Source organism: Triplophysa dalaica, chromosome 3, assembly GCF_015846415.1.
Source record: "Triplophysa dalaica isolate WHDGS20190420 chromosome 3, ASM1584641v1, whole genome shotgun sequence".
NCBI lineage: Eukaryota > Metazoa > Chordata > Actinopteri > Cypriniformes > Nemacheilidae > Triplophysa > Triplophysa dalaica.
Genome location: NC_079544.1, coordinates 10,739,499 through 10,765,198, shown reverse-complemented (window position 1 = coordinate 10,765,198; position 25,700 = coordinate 10,739,499). Strand labels below are relative to the sequence as shown.

The 25,700-nt window shown below is 36.4% G+C and overlaps 1 protein-coding gene across 1 annotated transcript; it reads left to right on the top strand.

The window, feature by feature from the left end:
• Positions 1 to 3,054: 3,054 nt before the first annotated feature.
• On the top strand, positions 3,055 to 8,722 carry prrx1a (paired related homeobox 1a). Its single transcript, XM_056743647.1, has 4 exons — positions 3,055 to 3,792; positions 5,468 to 5,643; positions 5,797 to 5,978; positions 7,832 to 8,722. Exons 1-4 carry the CDS (start codon positions 3,546 to 3,548, stop codon positions 7,962 to 7,964), a joined length of 738 nt encoding a protein of 245 aa, XP_056599625.1. The 5' UTR covers positions 3,055 to 3,545; the 3' UTR covers positions 7,965 to 8,722.
• The last annotated feature ends 16,978 nt before the right edge of the window (positions 8,723 to 25,700 follow it).

Sequence of the window (25,700 nt, the reverse complement as noted above, 5' to 3'; positions counted from 1 at the left end):
AATTTTATTTTAAATATTTTGATTAAATGGGTATAACTATTGCTTTTCTTTGCCTTATATTTTTTCTTTTATCAAAGCCTGGCTCTCAAATCTAATTTGCTCATAAGAAAGATAAACTTTAGCAATGTCTACAATAATTGAATACTTCAATACCCAATACCTAAGCAGCAGAAAAAAAATACAGAAGAATTGTGTAGTCAAGGCTTAATATGAAAAAATTCACAATCATGATGTCATGAGCTGCAACAGTTTCAAGACAGTTCCCCTGTGTATATATCTTCATTAAAGATTTTTTTATCATAATCGTTTCAGCTATCTTCTGCATAACCCACTACATTTTAAAAATGAAACTATGCATGCAACGAAAACATGTGTACTGTATCTGGCTAAATATAAGGCTGTTGCATAGTCATAGTTCTTCTTGCAACTTGGATCTGCTTTTAATTTACGTGGGGCTGCCTCTCCAGACTTGAAAAAGTATGTAACATGAGATGTAAAAAGACTGAGATCAACATACTGAGCACTAACGCCGCGGGCCATGCATTAGTTATAGATTGTAGCTCTTGACACAGTATGTAAACCAAATGGCTTATAATAATTGGATTACAATAAATCATTAATAACCATTGGACATGTTTAATCTTGAGATTTAAGGGAACGATTGAAATGTATTTGTTTTATTTAGAATTTAACAAAGTGATGAACTTGATTCTTTAAGACTTTTAGAGAGATGGTTTGCAATAAGGTCATTGTAGAGTTAAAATAAAAATAGTTAATAGCTAAAATAGACATATAATGTTAAAGGGTTCGGTTTTGATATGTTGAGGCTACAAAACAGTAAGCTCCTAATAAAATACCATTTAAGGTCACTTATGGTTTAATTTTATTTATTTATTGTGGGGCACATTCTGACCTGGAGTTTTCATGTTTCTCGGATCCCCGTTTCTTTTTTCTTATTCTACTTTTTTTGCTGTGCTTTTTAGACAAATGTATTTTATAAGAAACATGATGTTAGAAAAGGTTTGATGATGAAGATTTCTTTTCAAGCCACATTAAGAGGTATGACACTCTTTTAAGGGTCCGTTAAGAGGATTCAAGCGTTTGACATTATTAGTCATCCCAATGAACTGTTAAGTGAGTCCTAATGATGGACGAATGTAATCAAACTGCCTTCCGTGCATTCGATAGCAACTGATTTTATAGGGCAAATAGAAACATGCTGGCAAAAATATCTTCTTGAAATTAGATTTAAAATGTAATCTTACATTTTGTTAAAGAAGTGGCTAATAATTGTTTAATTTAGTGATGCGTTATGGTTAATACAAATAAATTACAAACCACTGTGATCAATTGCCTGAATCATAACAAAATATGAATCTCATCAACAAAATAAGTTAATAATTTTCAACTCTTTTAGAAGTTGCTGTCATGATGCAAAATAAGTTGTAATGATGACTTTTACAGCCAATTTCATTATCTAAAAATATTGTTAAAAGTTTAGCAGCATTTTTTATTGATCGCATGCCATATGATTGAAATTGTAATTGCGTTTTTTTATAAAAGTATTTTAATGCCAAACTCTAATGGGTAAATCCAGGCTTATTTGTTATGTTTTTGTATGTCAAATTTAGTATTAGGTATTTAAGTATGTTATATGTGTATACTCTAAAATCCCCTTACAATGATTATCTTACTTTGCCATATTTATCAGGCCTATTATTTTTATGTAAAAAAATCGTGTCATCTGGGTCTAAGTGATATTGTAAATTTTCTTTGTGTTCACTTTATTAAGAAAGGAAGGGCTTATGCGAATATGTCAAATGTTCCTGTTTCGATTTGGGGCCTATTTTTTAAATGTGATTTACTACAAATAATTTTCCGATAAGTGTGTGTTACAACAGGCGTGCGACTCACATTGTTAAATGCGATTGATGTCTTTGTAACAGCCCTTAATGTTACGATGATAGCCTACTTTCTTTTCAGTAGTATTTCTTTGTAGACACAAAAGAGTGGATTAGATACAGTGGGCCTAATGATTTTAATATTTAAAAAATGACTTTTAATCATCATCAATCATCAAGTAAATACATACACAATAAATATTTGTTAGGTTATCATTATCAAATCATTATATAATTATGATTTATTTCCTTTTTTCATTTCTCTCAAAAATAAAGCAAAATATAATAAAAAAATAATGTTGGACCTTATTTTAACAATTAAGTGTACTTGTACTTGCCTGTTTTTAATTAAATTACGTTAATTATAAAAAATCGTTTTGGTATATCCGGCCCTGGCTTTGGTTTTTCGCTGCAGTGAGGCCAGACTTTTCTTCTCAACGATTCAAGGCTTCGATATGTGGCAGATTTACGGGCAGAGTAAAATAATAATAATAAAAAAGCAAAGCGTTGCGCTGGCACAGGGCAGCGAGCTGGGCTGCGAGGGAGAAATGAGATCTTGGGGGAAAACTAATGATGAAGAAAGATCTCCTCAATCCAAGCTCTTTAATGAAATGCAAGGAAAGAACGAGCGAGGCACAGCACATCTGGATTCAATCTGCGCCCCTTTGATGGCATCAAGTGTTCTTTTCCCAGACCGAAGAGGTTGACGGAGGCAGCTTGGAGCCTGAACTCATGTCATTGCGACACACGCAGAGCTCGATCCCCTCCTGTCGAGAGAAACGCACGCAATGTTTTAACATCCCCTGCAAATCTATTTAAAAATAATAACATTTTAGAGTCAAATCAAAGATGGGTTGACACCATTAGAGAACCCACCCATTGCATTGTTGGGGTGTTAACTGGAACTAAATTAAATGTATTGTATAGCTTTTTGTAAGACATGTCTTCATAGTAGCCAATGTAAACACAACGCATTTTGTTTTTAAGGAGTGAAAGTTCACTTTCTCACAGTTAACCCAATTATAGCCTAATTTTAACTACGTAAGATTCCTTTGAATGTTGTGGTGGGGATGAGTGTGGAGGAGGAGAAAGAACATTCGACTCTGTTAAACTGTAGAAACACCTACAAACGTTACATAATTAGTGATTCTTGCATGTCTATCAACCCGCCCGAGCGCTTCAAAAGCGGCAATGTATGTTGCGCTCAGGCTCCCCCCTCTGTGCCAGTGTGTCATCTGAAGGACTGGAGAAAGCAGCTGAGACTGGCTCGTCCGACCTCTTACTACAGGGCGTAAATCGTTCATCTGTGCTGTTATACTTTTCCAGCCATCATACTCGGTTCTTCATTTGAAACTTCGGCGGAATGAGTAGAAAAAGTCTAAATTGCAGAACCAAAGAGGGAATCATCGGGTAGGCGAATTGTTGCACACTTTGGAGTCCTTCGTGGGAAGATGTTTAACAGTGATGCGATTTCCCATAAAGACACATGACTGTCAAGTTAAAGTGTGTTTGGATCAACACGACTCTGAACTACGGATGAAAGAATCAAAATCGATCTATTTGTCGAGCACAGAGTGATTGTTTATCGCCAAAACCGATGTTTGTTAAAGGAAGAAGAAATCTTGGGTTTCGTCAGTTTGCGTCATGACTTCCAGCTATGCTCATTTAATGGACAGACAATCCACGCTGCCTAACCGACTGGAGAGTTCGATCACCGCAAATCAGGATCATTTACAGGCTAAGAAGAACTTTTCCGTGAGCCACCTGTTGGATCTGGAGGAAGCGCGGGAGATGGTGGGAGCTCAAGCGGAGGAGAGCGCAGGAGAGGCGGGCAGGAGTATGCTGGAGTCTCCGGGACTGACGAGCGGCAGCGACACAACACAGCAGGAGAGTAAGTACATAAACAATACATAACTCACATACACCCAAGCATTTTTAAAACATACAAAATACGTGTCAGATTGATAGGCTATTTACTAACTTTTCAATATGTCTTTTTACGAAAACTTCTATTTGGGCACTAAGAAACTCCAGATATAGGCTAAAACGAAATGAATTACGTTAATGTTAACATGCTAATATTATGAGGCCTAAATGTTAAAACAGAATTAATAAGGCTTTTATTATATTTGTGAAAAGTCGACGCCATTTGGTAGTCAAAAGCTGCGGTCACAGCTCAAAAGGCCTATTTAAAATCGTTGATGGGTTAAAAGGTCGATATTGAGAATTTGCACTAGGGTTTCTGCGACCCCCAAACAATAAGGGGGTCAATCTAACAAATAAGCAGGTTAATATTTCTCTATTTTTTAAATAAACATTTATAAGATGTTTGTTTAAAAATAATAATAATTTTTTAGCACCTTAAAACCGAAATGAACTTATACATTTGCTCCACTTGAGTCCATTCAGTTTCGGCGTTTGGCCTATTTACTTTCAGTTAATATGATCTCTTGATCATCTAAACAATTAGACTGAGTTTTCTAATTGAGAGATGGTTTAATAGGCGATAGGCGACATAGCCTAATAGTCTGAAGAGTGGAACGGAATTATTAGTTATGATATAATTTTTTTTTACCGAATTAATAATGAAATAAATATCTTATAATGACTAATTCTTGGAAATAGACGGACTAACTAAAATAGTAAGATTTGTTTATTTATATTTCACGTTGTTTATTTTTCTATAATAGTTTGCTTTCATAAAAAGCAACTGGTATACGAGTGTTTTAATGGGTCCAATTTTACATGTAGTCGAATTTTTGTCCATATACTTAGTGGTGAATCTGACATCTAAATCTGAAACTTTGCGTCAAACAAGTCACTTTGGGAAAATAATCACAGTATTAAAAAAAAGACGTGCAAAACGTAAATCCAGTTTTGATAAGAATTAGGCCTGCCTTTGAAGTCTTTAGTCTGCACTTTTAGACAAAAATATTGTAGGTCTAATGTTTTTATATTTGACGTATGCGTACCAAAGCTAAGATTCATCTTTTGTGGGCCTTAGGGTAGGCCTGTTTCATTAAAGCCTTGCTGTTGATAAAAAACGATTTTCGTCACTGTGCACACAGCAGCTGTCACATTTACAACTTGCTGACGGTCCTCCATTGATAACCTTTTCTTTTATCTTTGTTTTAAGTTTATGACCTTGAAAGAGTTGGAGCGAATCAATTCGTCACTGGGGTATTTTCTCCAACTCAGTGACGTTTTATGGGGTGATTTAAGAAGTGATTGATATTTCTAAAAAGGGTGTATGCAAAAAGCCAAAACACTATATTGGCCTTGACTAAAAAAACGCACATTAACTATTTTGTGAAAAATGTGTCTCTTTAAAAAAAGTCAAAAATGGAAAGGAATTTGTAAGTTTTTTGTTGTGATTATTTTATTGTATTTCTGTAGACCTTTAATGATATTCACCATAACTTTCATTCTTTATAAAATGAATGTTCTTTATTTTTTTGTCTTCAACTTCAGGGTTTATGGTTGTTGAATGAGTAAACATATTAAAATGAGGTGTTTATTACAAACATCATCTTTGTTTCACAGTGTGTATTTATATGTGTCCTCAGATGAGCAGCTCAACTCAGAGGAAAAGAAAAAGCGTAAACAGAGGCGAAACAGGACCACATTCAACAGCAGCCAACTGCAGGCCCTGGAAAGAGTATTTGAGAGAACACATTACCCCGACGCTTTTGTCAGAGAAGACTTAGCAAGACGGGTCAACCTCACTGAAGCTCGAGTGCAGGTTAGTATATCTTTTATAACCCATAGATATTAGACATTGTATGGAATTAACTTAATGCAAAGAAGCTGGGGATAACCTTAAAGCACATCAGAACTAGTTGGCAAAACTGGTCTCTACCATATGTCAATGCGAGAATCTTTTGTGGTTTCTCAGGTGTGGTTTCAAAACCGGCGGGCTAAGTTCAGGCGAAATGAACGTGCGATGCTGGCCAGTAAGAATGCCTCGTTGCTCAAGTCTTTCTCAGGAGAAGTAACAGCCGTGGAGCAGCCTATTGTGCCTCGTCCCGCTCCCAGACCCAATGACTACCTGTCCTGGGGAAGCTCACCATCATACAGGTGAGATGTCTAGCTAATATTTAAAGACACTGTCAATTAAGGGTTGCCATAAGTCATATGTTATAAAGTATTAAGTATTTAATATACGCCTAGAGTGGGTTGAGTTAAATGCCTCTGCACGAAATACTCAAAAAGTTTACAGAGGGGTTACACAAATATTATGGGTTATTTACAATTTATTGTGTATTTACGTATCTTGTTATCTGTGGCATGCTGTCAAGGAGAAAAAAAGTTTCGACCTTCATTTTGTGCAAATAAACGGACACTGTTCATTTCAACTCTCATACTATTTGTATAAAAGTATAATAAAAGCTTTTTAATATAAGATTGTGTGACTTGTAATGAAACACCTAACAAATTTTTTTTTTTTTTTTAATGTACCCAACCAAAAAATAAACTGGTTTCTTTCACTTGGTATCTTACAAACACTTGATACCAAGAAGAAAGTGCCTGTATAGGTACAAAAAACTTCATTTATCTGCCTGTCTGCTATAGACCCCATTTGCGTCGATGTCACCCTTATGTCTCGCCATTAGCTTGAGGCAAAACGGAGGCTGACTATACAAACCAGCAAGGATTCGGCTACATAAGGAGTTTAAAATATCATCTTGTTGTTTAGTGCCACAATCGACAGAATACAGTCTCCAATTTGATATTTTAACACATACCTGCTGCCATTGCAAAACAAAAACATTGATGAAAGCTTTAGTTAAACACAATAAAACGTGCGGACTGAACAGAAACGATCATAAAAATGCTCGCGTTTTACATCATAACACTTAAGATTAAAAAACTGCTGTCTTTTGTTGCTATGTATTATGATTTAGGTATGTGTCTAAAAATGTCTCACGAATGCTCAAATCAGAATCTGGGTAACAAGTTAAGTTAACTTTTGAACACATAGGGTGTGCTAGCTAACCTAGTTGGTTATACAACTAGCAGTTAACTATTTGCCAGAAACTAAAAATAAAGGAAATAGTTTTTCTTTAGTTGTCATAAATGGATTAGTATAAAGGGAGAGGGAATAGCGAGAAGGCTCATGTTATGTGTCAGGTTTGTGTTCAAGTAAATGCATTTTCTAACATTTGCCACTGTTAGTACACGCAGTCATCTATAGATGTATACGCTCTCATCTTTACTATACACGCTTGGTTTCTCTGTCTGGTAGGTGTAAGTTAGATGTCAGGCCACTTAACTGGAGGTAATCCTGTCAGTTCGTCACTGGATCCATTGAGTGAGCGTGTACAGGTCGGTTCCTTGCGTTAAAGTTAACTTTTTCAAAAACAATCGCGGACAGTGATATAAATGGTTGAAGCCAAACTTTGATGTCCAAAATTAGATTTTGAGACATTATCCTTGTTTTCACAGACTGGGTCACATTTTCGTTTATTCTCCTACAATTTTATTTCTCCAAATGTGTCGTAACTGACAGCATGCCATAGTTTCCAAGTCTAATTTTTCATCAAAACTTTACTGTAGTATAAAATCTTATATTAACTATATTTGCATATCGAGGGGAGAAATGATGTAACATTTTGGGTGAAATAGAGATATTTATATATCAAATTAAACTCTCAGTGAGCTCTTTCTACTGCCAAAATGACAAAAGTGAAATCTTAATCGGAAGTTATTCATTAGAGGCCAAAAGACTTAACATACTAAGCCAGTTGGTGCCAAAAGGGCTTATTGTGGAGAAAAGCAAAGTTGATGAAATGTCACTTACACCCCTCTGGTTCTCACCCCTCGATATATTTGTACATTAAAAAAATCAGCCTGATTTTGAGAAGACAACATAAACGTGTGCACTGCACAATATTTGCAAATTTCCTGACAGCCTGACCCTTTTTTTACAGCGCCATGGCAACCTATTCTCCATCATGTGCGGCCAACAACACTGCCCAGGGCATGAACATGGCCAATAGTATCGCCAACCTGAGACTTAAAGCCAAAGAATACAGTCTCAACCAGGTTCCCACAGTCAACTGAAGTGGACAACACAGCCATCCCAGAACATTTCCAGCATCCCAACCAAAGCTTTCTATCACAGACTCTACTATTTACATTCTTTTCTCCTATATGTGTCCTTTACTCTTATCGATATAATTCTCAAAGGAACGCAATCAAAGAGAACTTTCCCAAGGTACAAGCTTTCCAAAACCAATTATTTACAGAGAACATGATATGTTCTTGGCATGTGGAAAGTGACATGTGGGAAAATTCAGTTTTGGAAAGCACAAAAATGGAAACTTTCACTGTTCACACTGAATGTGTGCACGAGTGCGGTCATCTCTTTGATGATGGTGGCTTACTTTAGATTCTCCTGAGGCTGTCGCTGACCACAGGGATTTGACGACCTCGGCGGAATTTACATGCTACAATCTTGTGGACATCTGGGAAGTTTTCAGGATTTCCCCTTATTCCTCCTTGGAACTCATAACCGTGCACTGAGGCAACAAACTGAGATTTGGAGTGATTTTTTTATTGAAACCGGATAAAATATGGCTCCCATATTACCATATTGTGAACTTTTTACTTGTTTTTACTTTTACCCATGAACAGCAAGGGCTACATGTTTGTTTGGGCATATGTGTAAGTGTAGACATGTATTACTACGGTATGCAAGTGATGTTGAACCGTGACATCTTTTCCATGAGTTTGGAGCCTAATTTTAATTTCCCCCATTTATATTGTCTAAATATATCCAAACATGTTATATACCTTTGCAATAAAAATGCTGTGTCATAGCATTGCGTATTAGGATTAGTGCATTAGAGGTTATTTCTGTGTCCTCAAAAAGTCTGTTTAGCTATATTAGATAAATACTTGATTTAATGTCCCTGTTGAAAAAAACTGCATATGCTGGGTTAGGTATGTTTTGATGTGTGAAACCAGCTAAGGACCAGCACATCACTAGCTTAAACTAGCACAAACCAGCAAACCAGAAAACCAGTATCAAAACATATAAAACCATCAAACAATGTTTTTTTCAACGGGGTGCACAACAACAAATCTGAGCATGCTTTCATGATAAATTTCACTGAAAGATTATTCTTTGGCTATTCTGTTGCTGGCAACAGTTCAGTATCACATATCCTCTTGCATTATGTAAATAGCCTCAGGAGAGGTCTTCTAAAATATCACTTAATTTATGTCATTACCAAGAAGACAGAGAAGCGAAAGTGAAATAATTCAGAAACTCGAGAGAAACGCAGATGTTTTGTGTGCTTTAAGCTAACCTACTTGGTGTCTGCCTGACGGCTGATGTACGAAAGTTGTTAGTCTTTTCCTTCCTCTGCGTGAAAACACCTTCAAACTGTAATATAACTGTTTTTAAGGACTCCCGGGTTCTCTGTGAGAAATAGTAGAAAGCGTAGCAAAGATTCCTGTGGCTCTTTTTTTACGCATGTGCCTGTTTTCACAGTCACTCTTTTCTTAGGATAAACAAAAGTGGGAAAGCATCTCAGTTCAACTAATCAAGCCGGTGGGTTAGCATGAGATCCAAACACTTCAAGTGCTGATGTACTTCGACTGCCAGCTATCATTAAAATGGTTGTGTATTTGCTTTGGATTCGAAAACCTTTTAAAGGCCGGAAAAAAAACTCAGCCGACAAGGCGACTGCTCTGAAAAACAGCCTGTGCGTTTCACTAGCTGATGATGGAGTCTCAGGTGTTGCGTTGCGAACTTTGTGTCTTTCAACCAGTGTTTAGGGCTGGTGCTGTTACATTTCTTTTGTTGTTGAACAGGAATGTTTACTTTCAAAACAGGCTGTTTATGACACAGGAAGCCATCGTTTGAGTTTAAGTGGCCATGGACTGTTTTTGAAAGGCTGACACTGGCTTGTTTATGTACCTGATGGCTCCCTTGGTCTGATGATTACATATGACCTCACGTGACCTCAGAGACAGTCTGATGTAGGAAGGGGGTGTGCTGGGGAGTGTTTTTCTTTTCATCTGTGCTTCAAGAAGTCTTTTGGCTGTCATCGCTGTTATACTAACTACAGCTCCAACACAATCTCACGGCAATTCATAACTACTTCCCGAAATGTCTAATTCAGGAGAATTCATTCGATGTGGTATGATCTGCTTGTGCACAAGTGACAGTTAGGTTTGGGGGCGGGATAACTTTTTGCTAATAGAGTGTCAGAGAGATGATAAGTGAGTCGTAAAATTGCGCACTTATGCACTATTCTATTCTATTCTATTCTATGAGTAGTGTGATCAATGAAAATCACAGCATAACTAAATCTAGTAGCAGAGTTATTGGAAGGTATTTTCAGTGCACATAATCCATATATCCTTCGTTTATACCTCCTTGTCTCAACGGCTTTCGTGGACCATGGTTGCTTAGCGACGACAGATGCCAGGAGAGCGCAAGTCCATGCGTTTTTTTTTTTAATAATATGTCTCAATTTTCTTTGATCTTGTCAAACGTTATATTGGCTTGTTGGTTCTTGTCACATGACCTGCGGTTTGCCCCGTTCTGAAAAATTGAGATTTTTTCATGTCGATGCGGCGCTGAGGCTCCTGCAAAAAAGAGTGCCTCTATATTGGCTGGTTGGTGAAATGGTGGTGGTGTCGTGGATATCAAGCGACTGTATATAGTCTGTTTATAGTCTCATGTTAGTTTTTTTCCGGTGATTGTATTTATGCTTCAAAAATAGCAAGTATTGTGTTAATCTGTAAAGATTATATCGATAGACAAAATGTGTAAATATCATAACCCTTGGTTAATTACAGAGATTATTTTTTGCGATCTGACAGAAGTCTATGGGAAAAATTCATAGGCTTCATACGCCACCAATGGCAATGACAAGTTTATAACATGTTTGGTGGTGATTGTTGTCCACTGGAAAACTTGCTTTTCATGTTTTTTCTTAATCCTGATGATTTTTCAAGTTGACAAGCAGAGCCCAATTGTACTAGTTGTTTGTTGGGTTTTAGCCCTGGTAGTCTATGTAGCACCTTCAGTCAGATTGAGTTTGAATGTATGCTATTATTCAAACTCTAAAAAGCCTCATTCATGGAATAAAAAAGTTGTTTCACATTAAGTAAATTGTTGCCCTAGGCCTGCCAATATCCATGAGAGTTGGCAGGAGCGTCCAACAAGACTGAAGACTTCTTCAATGTTCCTGATTGGATGACAAACAAATATTAACCGCTCCCAGCAATAATAGACAAAAAAGGAATACTGTGTTTCCCGACTAACCAAGCTTGAACCTTTTCTTAAATGATGCATCTATATTAAAATTCCTGTCGTTATTCCAATCATGCCGCCTTTAATGTGGCTTCTTCCCACAAGCTGGGCTCGTTCCATCCAATTTGCCGTGGAATCTTTATGATCCACCAGTTCATGAGTCAAACCATTTCCAAACATAGCCATCCTCAGAGGACCTACTATATAGTGGATGTTCACTTTGGAGTAGGAGCTATTTCCTATTTCAACAGCTTTTTTTAACACAACCCTCTTTCAACCATTTATTTCAAGGTCAATGGGCCTTGAAGGTTCCTTAAGAAAGTGAGTCACTCGTTTAAGGTACTTTAATGACACATACAGAAAGCTGGATGAAATCAATACTGTCCTCATGCCAACATCAACCAATCACATTCGAGTGAATTTATGACTTTAAAATGTGCATATTCTGTGATTGTCTTCACAGCACATGTTTATTTGCACTTAATAATAAATGAAACGTTGCTCCTGTCCCAGGGTGAGTTGTTAAGGGAAGACTAGAAGAGAAAGACAAAAACATTCACGTTGTCTCTTCGGTCCCCCTGGCTGGACGTCCATCCTACCTTTCACAGCCTGAGCTCACTGACCCCAAGTGCTTCCAGATGTCGTCTAGCTCTGACCTGATCCCTATGAGCTGTGCTCATACGCTTACCCCACCCCCTCATCATCCCTCTGCACCCTTAAACCTACTGACAGAGTCTCCCCATGGACAGACAGCTCTACGGATGACAAGCGAGCAGCTCACCCCCATCAACCTTCACATCTGGAGCACATTAGGAAGGAGACAGTCAGAGGGAGAGAACTTAAGAGAGAGAGCGCAACAGAGAGCGGGGTGGGGGATAAATTAAACTAGCATTGGTTGAAAGTGTGTTTTGATCTATCCGTAAGGCCATTGCCTTTCTGACACAGTGTCCTACATGACACAAGACGCAATAAGATTCCACCTTTGTGTAATTTGTGATTCACCACATGCATAATCACGGCCATTAAGAAGAAATTTTATGTACAATAGGAGGGAACGGTAGACAAAGATGTAAAGGTTTCAAAAGCTACAATTATATTTTATTTAAAAAAGTGTCCCCTTTGACTTACCATAGTAGGGTTAAAAAGTCAATGGGGATCATTTTTGATTTCTTTAATGCATAAAAATACAAATAAAGTAAAAAGTATACAAATAGAAACCATTCACCATAGAAAGGAAGGGGGATGCCAAATATTTATTTAAGAAAAAGAATGTGTATGAAAAAACATCAGTTATCAGTGTTATGAATGCAATTATGATTAAATTAAACACAAAAATGATAACTGTGATCACATGAGAATACCATCATGTTTAGACTAGAAAAGAAAATATTGTGAACACCTTTAAAGGTTAAATTAACTTGTTCATAATATGGGCTTGGCCCAGTCAAATAAAGAAACACAGTTTTTGTCTGCTGTTCTGATGAATTCTATCCTGGGGTCTATTTATCAAATACCAAACAGACACGTCCTTGGCATGTGGAGATATTGGAAACTGTGAGGCTTTGAATTTGGCTGAGAATATTTGAGGAATCCATTCAGAAGACAAGAGGAGCCAAAACTGTGGTCACCTTCTTTCACACTGACAACCATCAGCCCTGCCTGCTGTGTTCCAACCATGAAGATGACCTAAAGGATTTTCCAAGTTGAAAGAGTTTGTCTGGAGAGTGCACAAAAAGGTCAAACTGAATCTGAGGAAAGATGTGCTACCCCAGATTTTTTATGCATAGTCAGAAGAGAGAGGCATTTCAAACAACTTTTGAGAGTCTGTAATGATTCTATTGCAATAACATTTATGCTTGATCATTACAACAAAAACGTAAGTATTTTACGATGTGGCTAATTTCGGTTTATTCGTAAACGAATTTGTACGATCTCATTTTAGTACGATTCGCTTTAAGACAAGTGATGCTGGGGAAATAGCTTCAGTATAGCAGTAAAGCTTTTTTCGAGAAATTGTTATGTTTTTTGTGCAATTCACAGTGTACGGAATCATACAAATAAGCCACCTTGTAAAGTAGTTACGAATTCCAGTGAGATCGGGTTAATAATTAAGTTGAGACGGTTTCTGAAAGTCCTCCAGATTGTCTTTAGGAGATGTGAGTTTAAATAAACATCTCATAAAAACGCCTTCTAGAATAGCTGTAGAACAGCCAGAAAGCATTAGAGCAAAAAATCCAAAATTGTGTTTGCCTGTTTGCTCTTTACTCTCTCCCAGAGGATTCGTTGTGGCCAACACCTCCCTATATGAGCATTTCTGACTCTCACTCCCTCACTTTGAGTGAACAGTGATGTTAGCGTCTGTCATGGTTCATTACAGATCAGTCTTAGGTACACAGAGACGTTTAAGTCCAGTAAGTGAGTGGGAGTTGTGGCAAAACTGTAAATGTTTAGTATTGGTGGAAATTAATGTCCAAAATGATTTAATAGTATTGGTGTAATGAGAAAATTCCTACTCTGTTTTGTACATATGATGTAAATGGATTCATGAAAGATTCCGAAAATAAACAGACCTGTCAATGTTTTAGAGGCTTGATAATGATTTAAATTCAGAGATAAAGGAGGTTGCTGTTAAAATGGCAGGAATACGTTGTTTTTTTCAAAATCAGGGTGGGTACTTTGAAATACTATAATATAGTTTTAAATGCTTGTCACAACAAAGTTCCTGTTCATTCATTTAAAAAAATATGGTGGTGAGAATACTTTTATTCTAAAATGTGTAAAAAAAAAAAAACAAGGGTGCTTCACATTGCCATAGAAGAACCATGCTTGCCTTTATGGTTCCAGAGAGAACACTTAAACATCCAAATAACCTTTCAGTTTTTATAGTGAAAAAGGGATGTTAAAAGAAAGAAACACAAGTTTTTTATAAGAACCTTTAAATAAGTGGTCCTCTATGGCATCACTGGGTAGAAACTCTTGTAGCACTTTTCATTAAACTTTTGAAAGAGAAAGTAAAGAAAATATAAAAAAATAAAGGTTTCATATACGTTTTTTTGAATTTACTATAAATAGGTTTCTGTTTAGGTAAAATGATAATTTCTTGTTTCATTCTGTGAGCTAGTGAAAATATTTCTACTAAATTTCAAATACAAATATTGTTTATATTTGCATTTATTTTCAGAAAATGAAAACTGGAGAAAAAGTAAAAAAAAAAAAAACATGCTCTTTTTCAGACCTCAAATACTTCAAAGAAAATTATTTCATATTCAATTTTAAGAAATACAACAGTAATATTTGTAAATGTATTTAGAAAAAGCTACAAAATTATTTTAATCACAGTGTTCACATGTCACATTGCTGTTGGATGACTTTTGATTACTGTTGGATGTTAATCCTGAGGTTTGATTTTGTTGAACCTTGCCTCTTACCATATTTGGAACATCAGGTTCCAAAGCAATTGTACTGACAGGTACACCCACCTTACTTGCGTATACATTTGGGCGGTCTTAGTCAAATCATAGCACGAACTGATGTAGATTTGTGGGGGTGTGGTTACACAAGGCGTTTCAGACTGGTCTGGGTTAGCATTCGCTGACCCCTTTAACACTTTAATTCACAGAAAATATCTAGTTGGCTGACTTTGTGGACTTTTTCTATAATGAAATCAGCAACTTTTTATTTTTGTGTCATCCTTAGAATATAAGACAACTGATCGGCTATTTACCCTGAAGGTGACCGCAGTATAAATAATGACTTGCTAGAAAGTACAATCCTTCCTCAGAGTGTGAACCAAACAACCTTCTCGTAATTTTGCCTGCCCCTCTACATTTCTTTAATGGCAACTCCCTTTTTCCCGAGTGATGGAAACAACACTACACTAAAACTCCAGGAGAAGGAAAACAGGTTGCGGTGGAAGACGGCATGAGAGAGTTTTTCTAACAAAGTAGCCACACCATAAATCTGCACCACAGCCTCATGGAAGGAAGTAGCGATATTATACATCTGTCCCCGAGGCTTTGCACCTTCCTCCCCAGGCTGATTAAGTGGACTCATTCATAAGGGCCAAAAACAGGCCTGCTATTGTGTTGCCTTATCATAACTCACTCTTATATTCAATACAATCAGGCCCTGCAGCATGTAACAAATTCCACTGATTTACACACTCAATTACACATCTCATTTGACTTTGCGAGAGCATGTTATCACTTTATTTAGCTTGTTTGAAATGTTATTGGCAACTAATGATCAGATAATGGACAATTACAAACAAATAGCTCCTGGAAACAGGCTCAGAAAAGTTTGAGAAAGAAACTATTTGTGACAATATATATATATATATACAATTTATAACATTGTGCCTGAGAATGTTCACCCTAAACAGAAGTATGGTCAGCAGGCCATTCTTTGAAAATCTGCCTTTAATTCCCTTTCTGGCAGCTCTCTGCACACTGACAGCATGCGGATGTGAACCGTGGAGTTCAGTTTTCCAATGACCAATTATAACTAATTGGCAATGTGGCAGAAACTTATCCATGTTACTTAATGGCATTAAGCATTCGTATTACAGTGGATAAGTCTGAGTCGATTTGCATCTCCCTCTACAAGTTATTTAATCAGTGCTTATATACTTATTATTATACAGGAAATTATGAAAACACTAAATTATTATAAAATAATGATAGAATTGGCAGCCGACACAGTATTAATTGATTTAATCATAATTTAAAAAGAAGCAATAAGGGATCAAGTTGAAAAGTCTATAACACTTCAGTCATCTGTTTCAAATCTGGCGGTAATTGAATTGAATAGTATTTTAATGGTGTTCAATTCTTTTCTCTCCTCACTTTTGCCACTTTCCGTTATTTTTCTTTTTACCCTCTCTCTCTCTTTTTCTCTCATTTGGTTTGGATTAGGGTCGATCAGGGGCTCTGCCAGAGTATTTTATATACACAGTGGTTGGCGACCACGGCAAGTTTTCGACTGGATTCCAATGTGTGTTCTATTTACATGCTAGATTTACAAGATTCCTTAATTCATTTTCCAGTCCTCCCTAATTGGGATAAACCTTTGTGTTCTCTAAGGGAAGTCGCGTCATGAGTCATGAAAGATGATACACAGAAGAAAGAGCAAACGGACACTAAACAAGTATAAAGCAAACTTTCCCTTAAAAAGGGTTTTTGTGGGTTTAGAAACTTAAGAATGGAATTTAGTCAAAATCATTTTTAAGACTCACAATCGTTAACGCTGAGAGATCCACACTTGCATTCAATAATATTTTTTATCTTTATAACATAAAATAGTACCGCACAAAACAAAATGTAGTCATGAAAATGGATTAAAAATATTCAGTTTCGACCTTCTAGCATTCCAAGGTCATTCAAGCTGGTCACTGCAGACTGTGGTTGACTCTTCAGGTTCATTTTATTCTAGCTTACTGGTTAACGTTTTCAGGGGTCTTAAAATGTGCTTAAAAGGTTCGTCAAAGTAATGTCATATATTTAGGCCACTAAATATACAGTATGAATATTCCAGGACCAAAATACAGTACAGATTTTTTTTTTTTCAAACAATTCTTGTTGAAACCTAAAAATGCGTCAACATGTGTACTGTAAATAACAGTGGTGATATTCTGGAAGATTTAAAAACGCACTGTTCCAAACATAAAATATCCATAAACATATTACCTTCAAACACAGTATTAGCTTCTCATATTAGCTTCCTAAAAACACTTATTATTATTTAGAAATATCAGAATTAGTTCTTGGGCCTTTGAGACTAAGTTAAGTCTTCCTTCCAAATGAAATGCTTTTCTCTGCTTTGGAACCTTTGTTAAATGTTAAGAACGTCTCAGTTTCAAGGCCAACAGGTGTATAAATAAATGCAATGCAAGATGTGGTTTGTCACTGACCCTCTTAAAATATAGAGACAAAAAGACTCTTGCTTTAGACGCCATCCCTTTGATATTACAGTTATGTAATTGTCAAATTAAATTGCTAAGAAAGTTGAAGTAACTGTTGACTCAGCATGGAAAGAATTCCCCCTTTTAATCTGGAAACTTTGACTACACTATGAAGGGAAATAGTTCAAAGACCATTTTAAGGGTGGATAGTGAAGGCGTGGGTTTTTGTTTTCCATCATCTTGCTAGTTCACAGAATGACTCAAATCAGGCTCAGTTTTCCTTTATAACAACTGCACAGAAGAAGGAGTAAGATAACTAATATTAACAAATACTCTTGTGCTTCTTCAAGAGAAAAAATAATTCACTGAAACTGATAGTTAACCCAAAAAGGAAAATGATCTCATCGTTTACTGTGCGTTCACACTGCCAGTGACTCTGTTGCAAGGCTTATGGTGATTTTTCTATTATAGTATTGAGTTTTCTTATATAAAATGATACATTTAGTTAGTTATAGTTTTCATGTATTCTTCTGAAATAATATTGGGCATGGGCCTCATGTATTATAAGTTTGAGCTCTTGAACACCTACATAAACAACAAATATCTTATCTTAACTGCACGTACACCACACATAATTTTTAATAAGGAAGTTTGGTTTGTCGCATAGAGTCAAGGACGCTGGTATCTCTAAACAGTGAGCTCATTTTTAAAACTAATGTTATGAGTTTGAACACTTGAACATCTGCACACACACCAAATATCTTTTAACACTAAGACGAACTCCCTACACACTTTTGTAGAGAAGTTTAAGTAAATCGCATACAATCAAGGACACTGGGTAGCTCATTATCGCTAAACAATGAGCTCATTTTTAAAAAAACAAGTGTAAATCATGTATCATCCGAAACCCCCGGAAAAGTGTCAAGATAAAGAGGCACTTGTTTTTGAGAGGCGCACGCTACAATTAAATCCTAATATGGTAGGCCGGAACTATGAGCGCAGAGGGAGGGGCTAATGAAAAGTTGATGTCATATGAAACCTGATTGGAAGAAGACCATGTCATGCACACATGATTGGTTTAAACTGTGATAACAACTTGAAAACAATGTATAAAAGATGGAGTCAGATGTGTATTCATTGGGTCACTTCAAATGAACTCGGAATATCCCACTTTGCTTGCCTGGGCAAATAAAGTTTAAACTCTTGGCACCTGGAACCCTTGTCTCTGAGATTTCTTTCTGCGATGGAAGGCCGATTCGCCACAACAGGCTCTCCTGTTTTTGCCAAGTGGTTGATATCCTCAGGACAACATGATGTTGACCCATGTGACAACATTTAAATCAACCAATCAGATTTCAGAAATAGGTTTACAGTTTGTTTTCAGTTTAATCTTCCAACTAGGATTAGGTGCTTCTAGACCATTGTTTTTCACTTGTCATTTCCCTCAGATTTTAGGGGTAAGTTATGGTCAGGATTTGGTGTGGGCATAGGCTTTATTTATAAAAATGTTGTCCTTAGGTCAACAATATATATCTCTGAGGGTATCAACCACTTGGCAAAATAATGTCGAGCCTACACGCTAGTCTCTTGCTATTAGGTCATCAGAAAATGTTCCTTGCTTTGGTTGCTCTAGTAACATTCATAAACACGGATGACATGAGCTCCGTTGCTTTCTTCCCCCCCTTTTGGTAGACGCTCCCGAAAGTCCCTCATCATTTGCATAAAGTTAAGCAAATCTCAATTTTGTTGTGTCGCTAGACACGCCCACTTCCTGTTGCCAACAATCCCTGTCACTCATGTAGCCGGAAGTCGTCGGCTCTCCATTGAAATGAATGACATCAACTTGCTTTGTCGCTGGGAGCATCGCTGGCGGTGTGAACGCAGTTACACACCCTCTTGTCATTTCAAACCAGTATGACTTTCTTTCTTCCGCAGAACACAAAAGATATTTTTAAGAAAGTTGGTAACCGAACAGGACTGGCCCCCATTCACTTCACTCTTAGAAATGAAATGTTGTATTTAATTAATAAAGTTATGTCAACCGGTCCCACAAAACTTAGTTGCTTAAATGGAAAAGGTAATATACAATTAATCGTAACATAATGTTTTAAGTAAATCGCTCATAACTTTGTTAATTAAATGGTACATCACACACTTATTTTGAATAAATGTAAATTATTGTCTTGAATTTAATGACTATAGCTTGATCTAAGATGACCTGATTTAGTTCAATTTATTTAACAGAAATAAGCTTTGCTAATGTTATCCATTTGTGTTGATTGTACTTAATGATTGGAACTTAGAGCAACTAAGTCTGTAGGTAAAATAAAAACACTAAAATAAAATAAATTGCTCAACATTTTTTATATTATACATTTGTAACATTTATTAGACATTATCTCATTTAACTTCAATAAGATGATATTGAGAAAATAGAACTCAACAGAAATGCAAAATAATTATTGTTACCGCCCACGACCTAACCAAAGGCAACACTTTTCTGAACAAGGGTAACCACCAAACTCAAAAATATAACTAACTCTTTAAAACTTTTTAAGATAAATGAACATTAAACACTAACAAGTGTTTATTTTCACTGAAAAGTGCACAATATAAAACACTTATTTAAGAAAATAACTCTCAAAATGCAGTGTACGCAAAGCATGCTGGGAAATATAAGTCCTCTGCCCTATTATAACTATTTTATGTTAACACAACACAACTCCTTTATGTTGTCCCAAAATGAATGGATTCATTTATATGACTAAACATAAAACAATCATGTTGTAACCATATTTTCCAAAAGTTGTGTTGATTTAACTTAAGCAAGTTAAGTAAATTGAACAGGCAGCAAAAAAAATTTTTTTGAGTTGTCTTTTGGATGGACACAAAACCAATGCAAGTGAATGTTAGAAAGTAAACAACATTCTTCAAAATATCTTCTGTGTTCTGCGGAAGGAAGAAAGAAAGTCATACAGGTTTGAAATGACAAGAGGGTGAGTAAATGATGAACAAATTTTCTTTTTCAGGTGATGTTTCACTTTAATAAGTGCCACATTGTTTCTTCTCATTTAAAATAAAATACCTCTCATAAATCTATACATACAAATGCATAAAGTTGTAGAAGTTCAGCTCAGCTGTGCATAGTCCCACAGAAAGCATTCAAACCCAAGCCCTATTACACTATCATCTACACCATTAGCTCCAAATAACGATTTAAAATTGAAAAAGTAAAATAATGGTGAAAGGGGTAGAAATAGTTTATGCTTGTGCCATATGAATTTGGTCGTGACTTGAAGATCAACACTATCAGTTTTCAGCCGCTCCTCAGTAGGGATTGTTGAGGAATGCTGCACTTCCCCTCTCAGAGCCCAGCTTGGCTCAAACCTCATATCACATGATCAATGCCTCATCAGCCCTACAAACTCTAGCCAATGACAAATGAGCAAAAAGAAACAGTACAGTGAGCTGCTGGGTTATTGATACAATATAAAAATAATAAATATTATTAATATACGTTTTTTATTAAATTCTTTCTCTCTTCGCCTCCTTGGTTTTCACATTTACTCCATTATCAGTATTATTTCCTAGAATTATCTTGAATTAATGACTTGCACAGAACTCTAGAATACTTGATTCTGATTGGCTCATACAGGTAGTGTGAGTCAACTCGACTGGTGCATTTAAATATTGCAGATAAATTAAATATAATCATGGCTATTTAAAAACATAAATGAGATTATCTTTTCAAACAATTCAACCAAATTGTATTTTGTCTCGTTTGAACTTTCACAGAAGTGTCAATGGTGCACAATCACATTTACATTTATTCATTTGGCAGACGCTTTTATCCAAAGCGATTTACAAGTAGGAGAGCATATAAACATTTTGTCAACAGGCTAAGCAGTAATGTTAGTTTACAAGGCAATGCTACTATGAGGATTAAAGCTGGAGTAAGTAAAGGAGAGAATGAAAAACATTTTTTTAGACGGACAGTCAGACAGTTATTGGTTAGTCAAATAAATGCAGAATGTTTTGAGCTGTTTTTTGAAAGTTGTGAAGGATGCTGCAGTTTGGGTGGAAGCTGGCAGTTCATTCCACCACAGGGAAACCGTGAGTAAGGTTTTTGCAAGCGATTTGGTGCCTCGCTGTGATGGAACAAGCAGGCGTCGCTCAATTTCAGACCGAAGATGACAGGGGGGGATATAAACATGGAGTAGGATGAGTTAAGGTAAATGGGCGAATTTGCCGTTATTGTTCAATCAAACCAAAGATTACAAGTCAATCTACCCACCCAGTACTAAATGGGATAGTTCACCCAAAAATGAAAATTCTGTCATGATTTCCTCAACCGAAAGTTGTTCCAAACCTGTGTAAATTATATTGTTCTGTGAAACACTATAAGAATAGATATTTGGCAGAATGTTTGTAACCAAACAGTTCTGGGGCAGTGGGGCACTACTGACGATAGTTAATAATGCCCATGAACCCCCAGTTTTCCCACATTCTTCAAAATATCTTCTTTTGTGTTCAACAGAACCAAGAATTACATAAAGTTTTGGAATAACTTGAGGTTTTGAGAATGAGATTTTCACTTTTGGATGAACTAACCCTATAATGCTAAATAAACATGTGCTGCCTCCCAATTCGCCTATTTATACTATGCCCTTAAATTATGTACTGTTATGTTTACTGTATACCTATATTTTTCAATTTAGAGATGCATCCATCCATCCATCCATTTTCTACCGCTTATCCGAACTACCTCGGGTCACGGGGAGCCTGTGCCTATCTCAGGAGTCATCGGGCATCAAGGCAGGATACACCCTGGATGGAGTGCCAACCCATCGCAGGGCACACACACTCACTCATTCACTCACGCACTCACACCCTATGGACAATTTTTCCAGAGATGCCAATCAACCTACCATGCATGTCTTTGGACCAGGGGAGGAAACCGGAGTACCCGGAGGAAACTTTAGAGATGCATCTTTTATTTAATTTTATCAATGCAGTATAGCGTCACTAAGCTCCAGCCTATTGCGATGAGTTATGGGTAATATCAGCTATTAAACACCAGTAAGAGAAGACCATCCGGGTACTTTGGGAATACTTATTTCACAATGATTTGGGACATACTAGTTCTATTTTCGAATACTATTACTAGGACGGATAGTATGCGAACTGAAACGCAGCGGTGTGCTTTCCTTGAAGGATGGACTTGGGGCTTGATAGAAAGGAAAGGACTGATACAATATAAGGCAGCTAAATAAGAGAGATGGAGAAACAATGCTTTTAAAATCGTGACTGGCATTACGCATGGCGACTGTTTATATATGTTTGTGAGATGGGCCAAAGGATCAGACTCCTCCCAAACATATGGTTAGAACTTCATTTAAAAGTTCATTATCAGCCATGCTCTTGTGTCAGCGTGTTATAGGATTTATGACTATTATTTAGAAATGCACCGAGCTTTCCCATCTCCATAACAGAGATGATTTACAACAATAAGGAGAGCATGCTTCTTACCCACAGACAGGTCATTTCAACAGCAGCTGTCCAAACAAAACACACGTGGTGGGAGTGACTGATTCAGTGGCAGCATGGTCTCCTAATCTCTCATCCGCTCTATTCCTCCATCCTTTTCTATCTCTCTCTCTCCCTCTCGGTTTATTCAACCCTTTGTAAAACACTTCAGTTCCAACCAGAACAGATAGTAAATCACATCAGCAGAGGCGTATAACCTCTAACCATCACACACTGGACATGCGTGAATGTCAAAATCCACACCTTCTTTGCTTTAAACTGCACTGCGTTAGATAAATATGCACAATTTAAAAAAGCCTCATTTCATGTTTAGTGATACATTTGTGTAGCTATCAATGGATACATTCCAGTTTATTCTCCCATGTTTTGTTTGTAGCATATTTTAGCAGTGAATGTGCAATGCTGGCTGCAGTCGGTAACATATGGCACCAACATGGCCCAAAGAGATTCGCTACAATCAGCCATTGGAAATATGACCATGTTAGTCATCATTAATAATCAGGCCTTGGGGCCTGAATCATGTTAAAGCAAGGGGAATGAATACACATCACTCTTAGAAAAACACTTCCAAGTTCATGTTTTTCCCATGGCCTGGTGGTTTGAGGTCCAGTGTGCAGAGATACCTCAAGGAGAGTGCTGCCTCTGTTCATAATAACTGATCTGGCATTGACAGCCTGTTGGCTATGGGGTCTGTCACTACCAATCCTTAACATATCACAAAAAATTACATTTATGTATTTGGCATTTACAATTAAAAGCGACTGACATTGCATTATCCTATACATTTGTTTCTCAGTATATTCAATCCCCTGGTATCGAACCCACGACCTTGGCATTGCTAGCGCCATGCTCTTACCACTGAGCTACAGGAAATAAAATAACAAAATCAGCTCAATGTGTTTAATGAGAACGTCCTGTTAATATGAGACTTTTGTGTAACTTCCAGATTGGAGATGACACTCATATATAGGTTACTTTTTTAGAGAGGGCCGGTTGCCTTTTAAGTCAAAGCAGTGCTGTATGACATTAAAATGTGAACCTGTAAAAAATTGTGTTGTTCTTTGGTTTGATTGGTTCTGTTTTCAGACTGATTCTTTTAATAACCTTGCTCTACCTTAAACAGCTGGATAGAAAATCGCCTGATTTATTTTCTGTATCACTAGATTATGAGACAATTATTTAATGATTATAAAACCAAAATGAGGTGAAAATGGTATAAAAAAAATCAACAAACACCTTTCTCACCCTTGCTTTGACTCACTGGACTTGCGTAAATCAACAAGTGAAAATGAAATGAATAACTCAAATAATCTGCAAATTTATGTAAAACAATTTTCGTATTTGCAAAGGAGCTAGATAACATCGATTGTAAATAAAATGAAATAATAATTATAGATAAATACAAGTTATTTGTTAAAATATTATGCACACACACACACGGTATTACTGCAAATTATTCTCGATGTAATGTATATTAATGCCATTAAACTGAAATAAGTGCTTACATGCCCTCTTTATTCACATTTTGAAGTCAGCCATTTATTCATTGATACCACCAGACAGATCATGTTTTATTTTTGTACAATCCTTTTAACAGCTGCATTTCAACGGCCCAACAGTTTCTATTTTCTGCCATTGTTTTCAATAATACTGCAATGTCTTTAAATGTCTGTGAAACCTGCATTATGCTTTCTCTGTGATGTTTTTAATAATCTTTAAGGAGTGTGCGCAGTAAATGTTTAGGACCTGCTAGATGTTTGATCGCTGCCAATATGGATGTGATTTTGGACTGTGGGATTCCCCCCAAATAAAAACCACACCATTGTTATTGTCTCTCTGAGGTTTTACCTCCTGGATTTTCCCTCTACTTAATCAAAAGGGCATTACTTGCCATCTACAACAAGGCCACGAGCAAGAAAGAGAACAACATGCTCTTTTATGTCAGCTGTAAGAATGTGCCCAGGGTTCAATTTAAATCTAATAACAGAACGCATAATCAATAAAACATTATTATTCAAGGGTGTTAGTTAAAATATTTATTAGATGATCTTACCACATTTCTGAATCGACATGCATGTAAACCCTATTAGGTTTGGCTAGTCTGTACATATGGGATAAATTCGAGCCAGTTATGACATTACATTTATACTAAGATTTAATATCAAATATAGTAATAATGATTTTTTATTGCACTCAACTAGGTCTGTCTGTCTTAACAATAATGTGCACTTTGAATACACATTGCTATGCTGAAATGAACTGTAAAACCATGCTGGCACCACCCAATGGTCAAAATTCCCCTATTCCATTCATAAGGGCAAAAGGTCAAAACATTATATGACATACTTTGCCTTTAACATTTTATAGCACTATGAATATTGATGAACAAACAAAGAGACAAATCACTGTTGGCATGTTCAGTGCTAACAGGCCCTTTAACTGTAAACTCACATGTTGCTGTAGTTACCTTGAAACTACATGGAAATTAAAAATACAGCTGAATCAGTAAAGAATAAAAGCTCTCTGTTTACAACCATTTACTGCCAGATTTTGTTTTTAAATATAAGGGTTATATATTAGAAAATAGTGATTAATCCCACTGTTAGTGATTTACTTTTAATAGTTTACGTTTGAGAGGGTTGATTCTCAGGAATCAGTCCAGTGTTATTTCACCAAGCATGTTATAAATACATTGGCTGACCTGCAGTGTAATATACAAATAAAGCAAATGAAAAGAACGGGGTGCTTTTAGATTCTGTGTTCATTGCAAACCGATTTGGTCCTAATGAGGAGCAGATTATGGCATGATTCTGGTCTGAATTACACAGCAGGCGTTAAGCACTGCAATGCAGAAATACTGCTTATTATGAATAATATACATTTTAAATTACCATTTTATGTGTATTGGTAAACTTCACTTGGATTCCAACAGAATAAATTCATATTTTGACAAGAATTTAGTCTTCCCAAAAGTTAAAGTTCATCTATAAACTGCTTGAAAGAGCAAAAGTGTAACAATTTCGCTAGATCACAAATACTGTAAAAAAGTTGACAAATCTTCATCGCTTACCACAGGGTGTTT

Coding starts and splice junctions, on each gene's coding strand:
- prrx1a (XM_056743647.1), top strand. CDS start 3,546: ATGACTTCCAGCTATGCTCATTTAATGGACAGACAATCCACGCTGCCT. Junction 3,793..5,467: donor CGACACAACACAGCAGGAGA/GTAAGTACATAA, acceptor ATGTGTCCTCAG/ATGAGCAGCTCAACTCAGAG. Junction 5,644..5,796: donor TCACTGAAGCTCGAGTGCAG/GTTAGTATATCT, acceptor GTGGTTTCTCAG/GTGTGGTTTCAAAACCGGCG.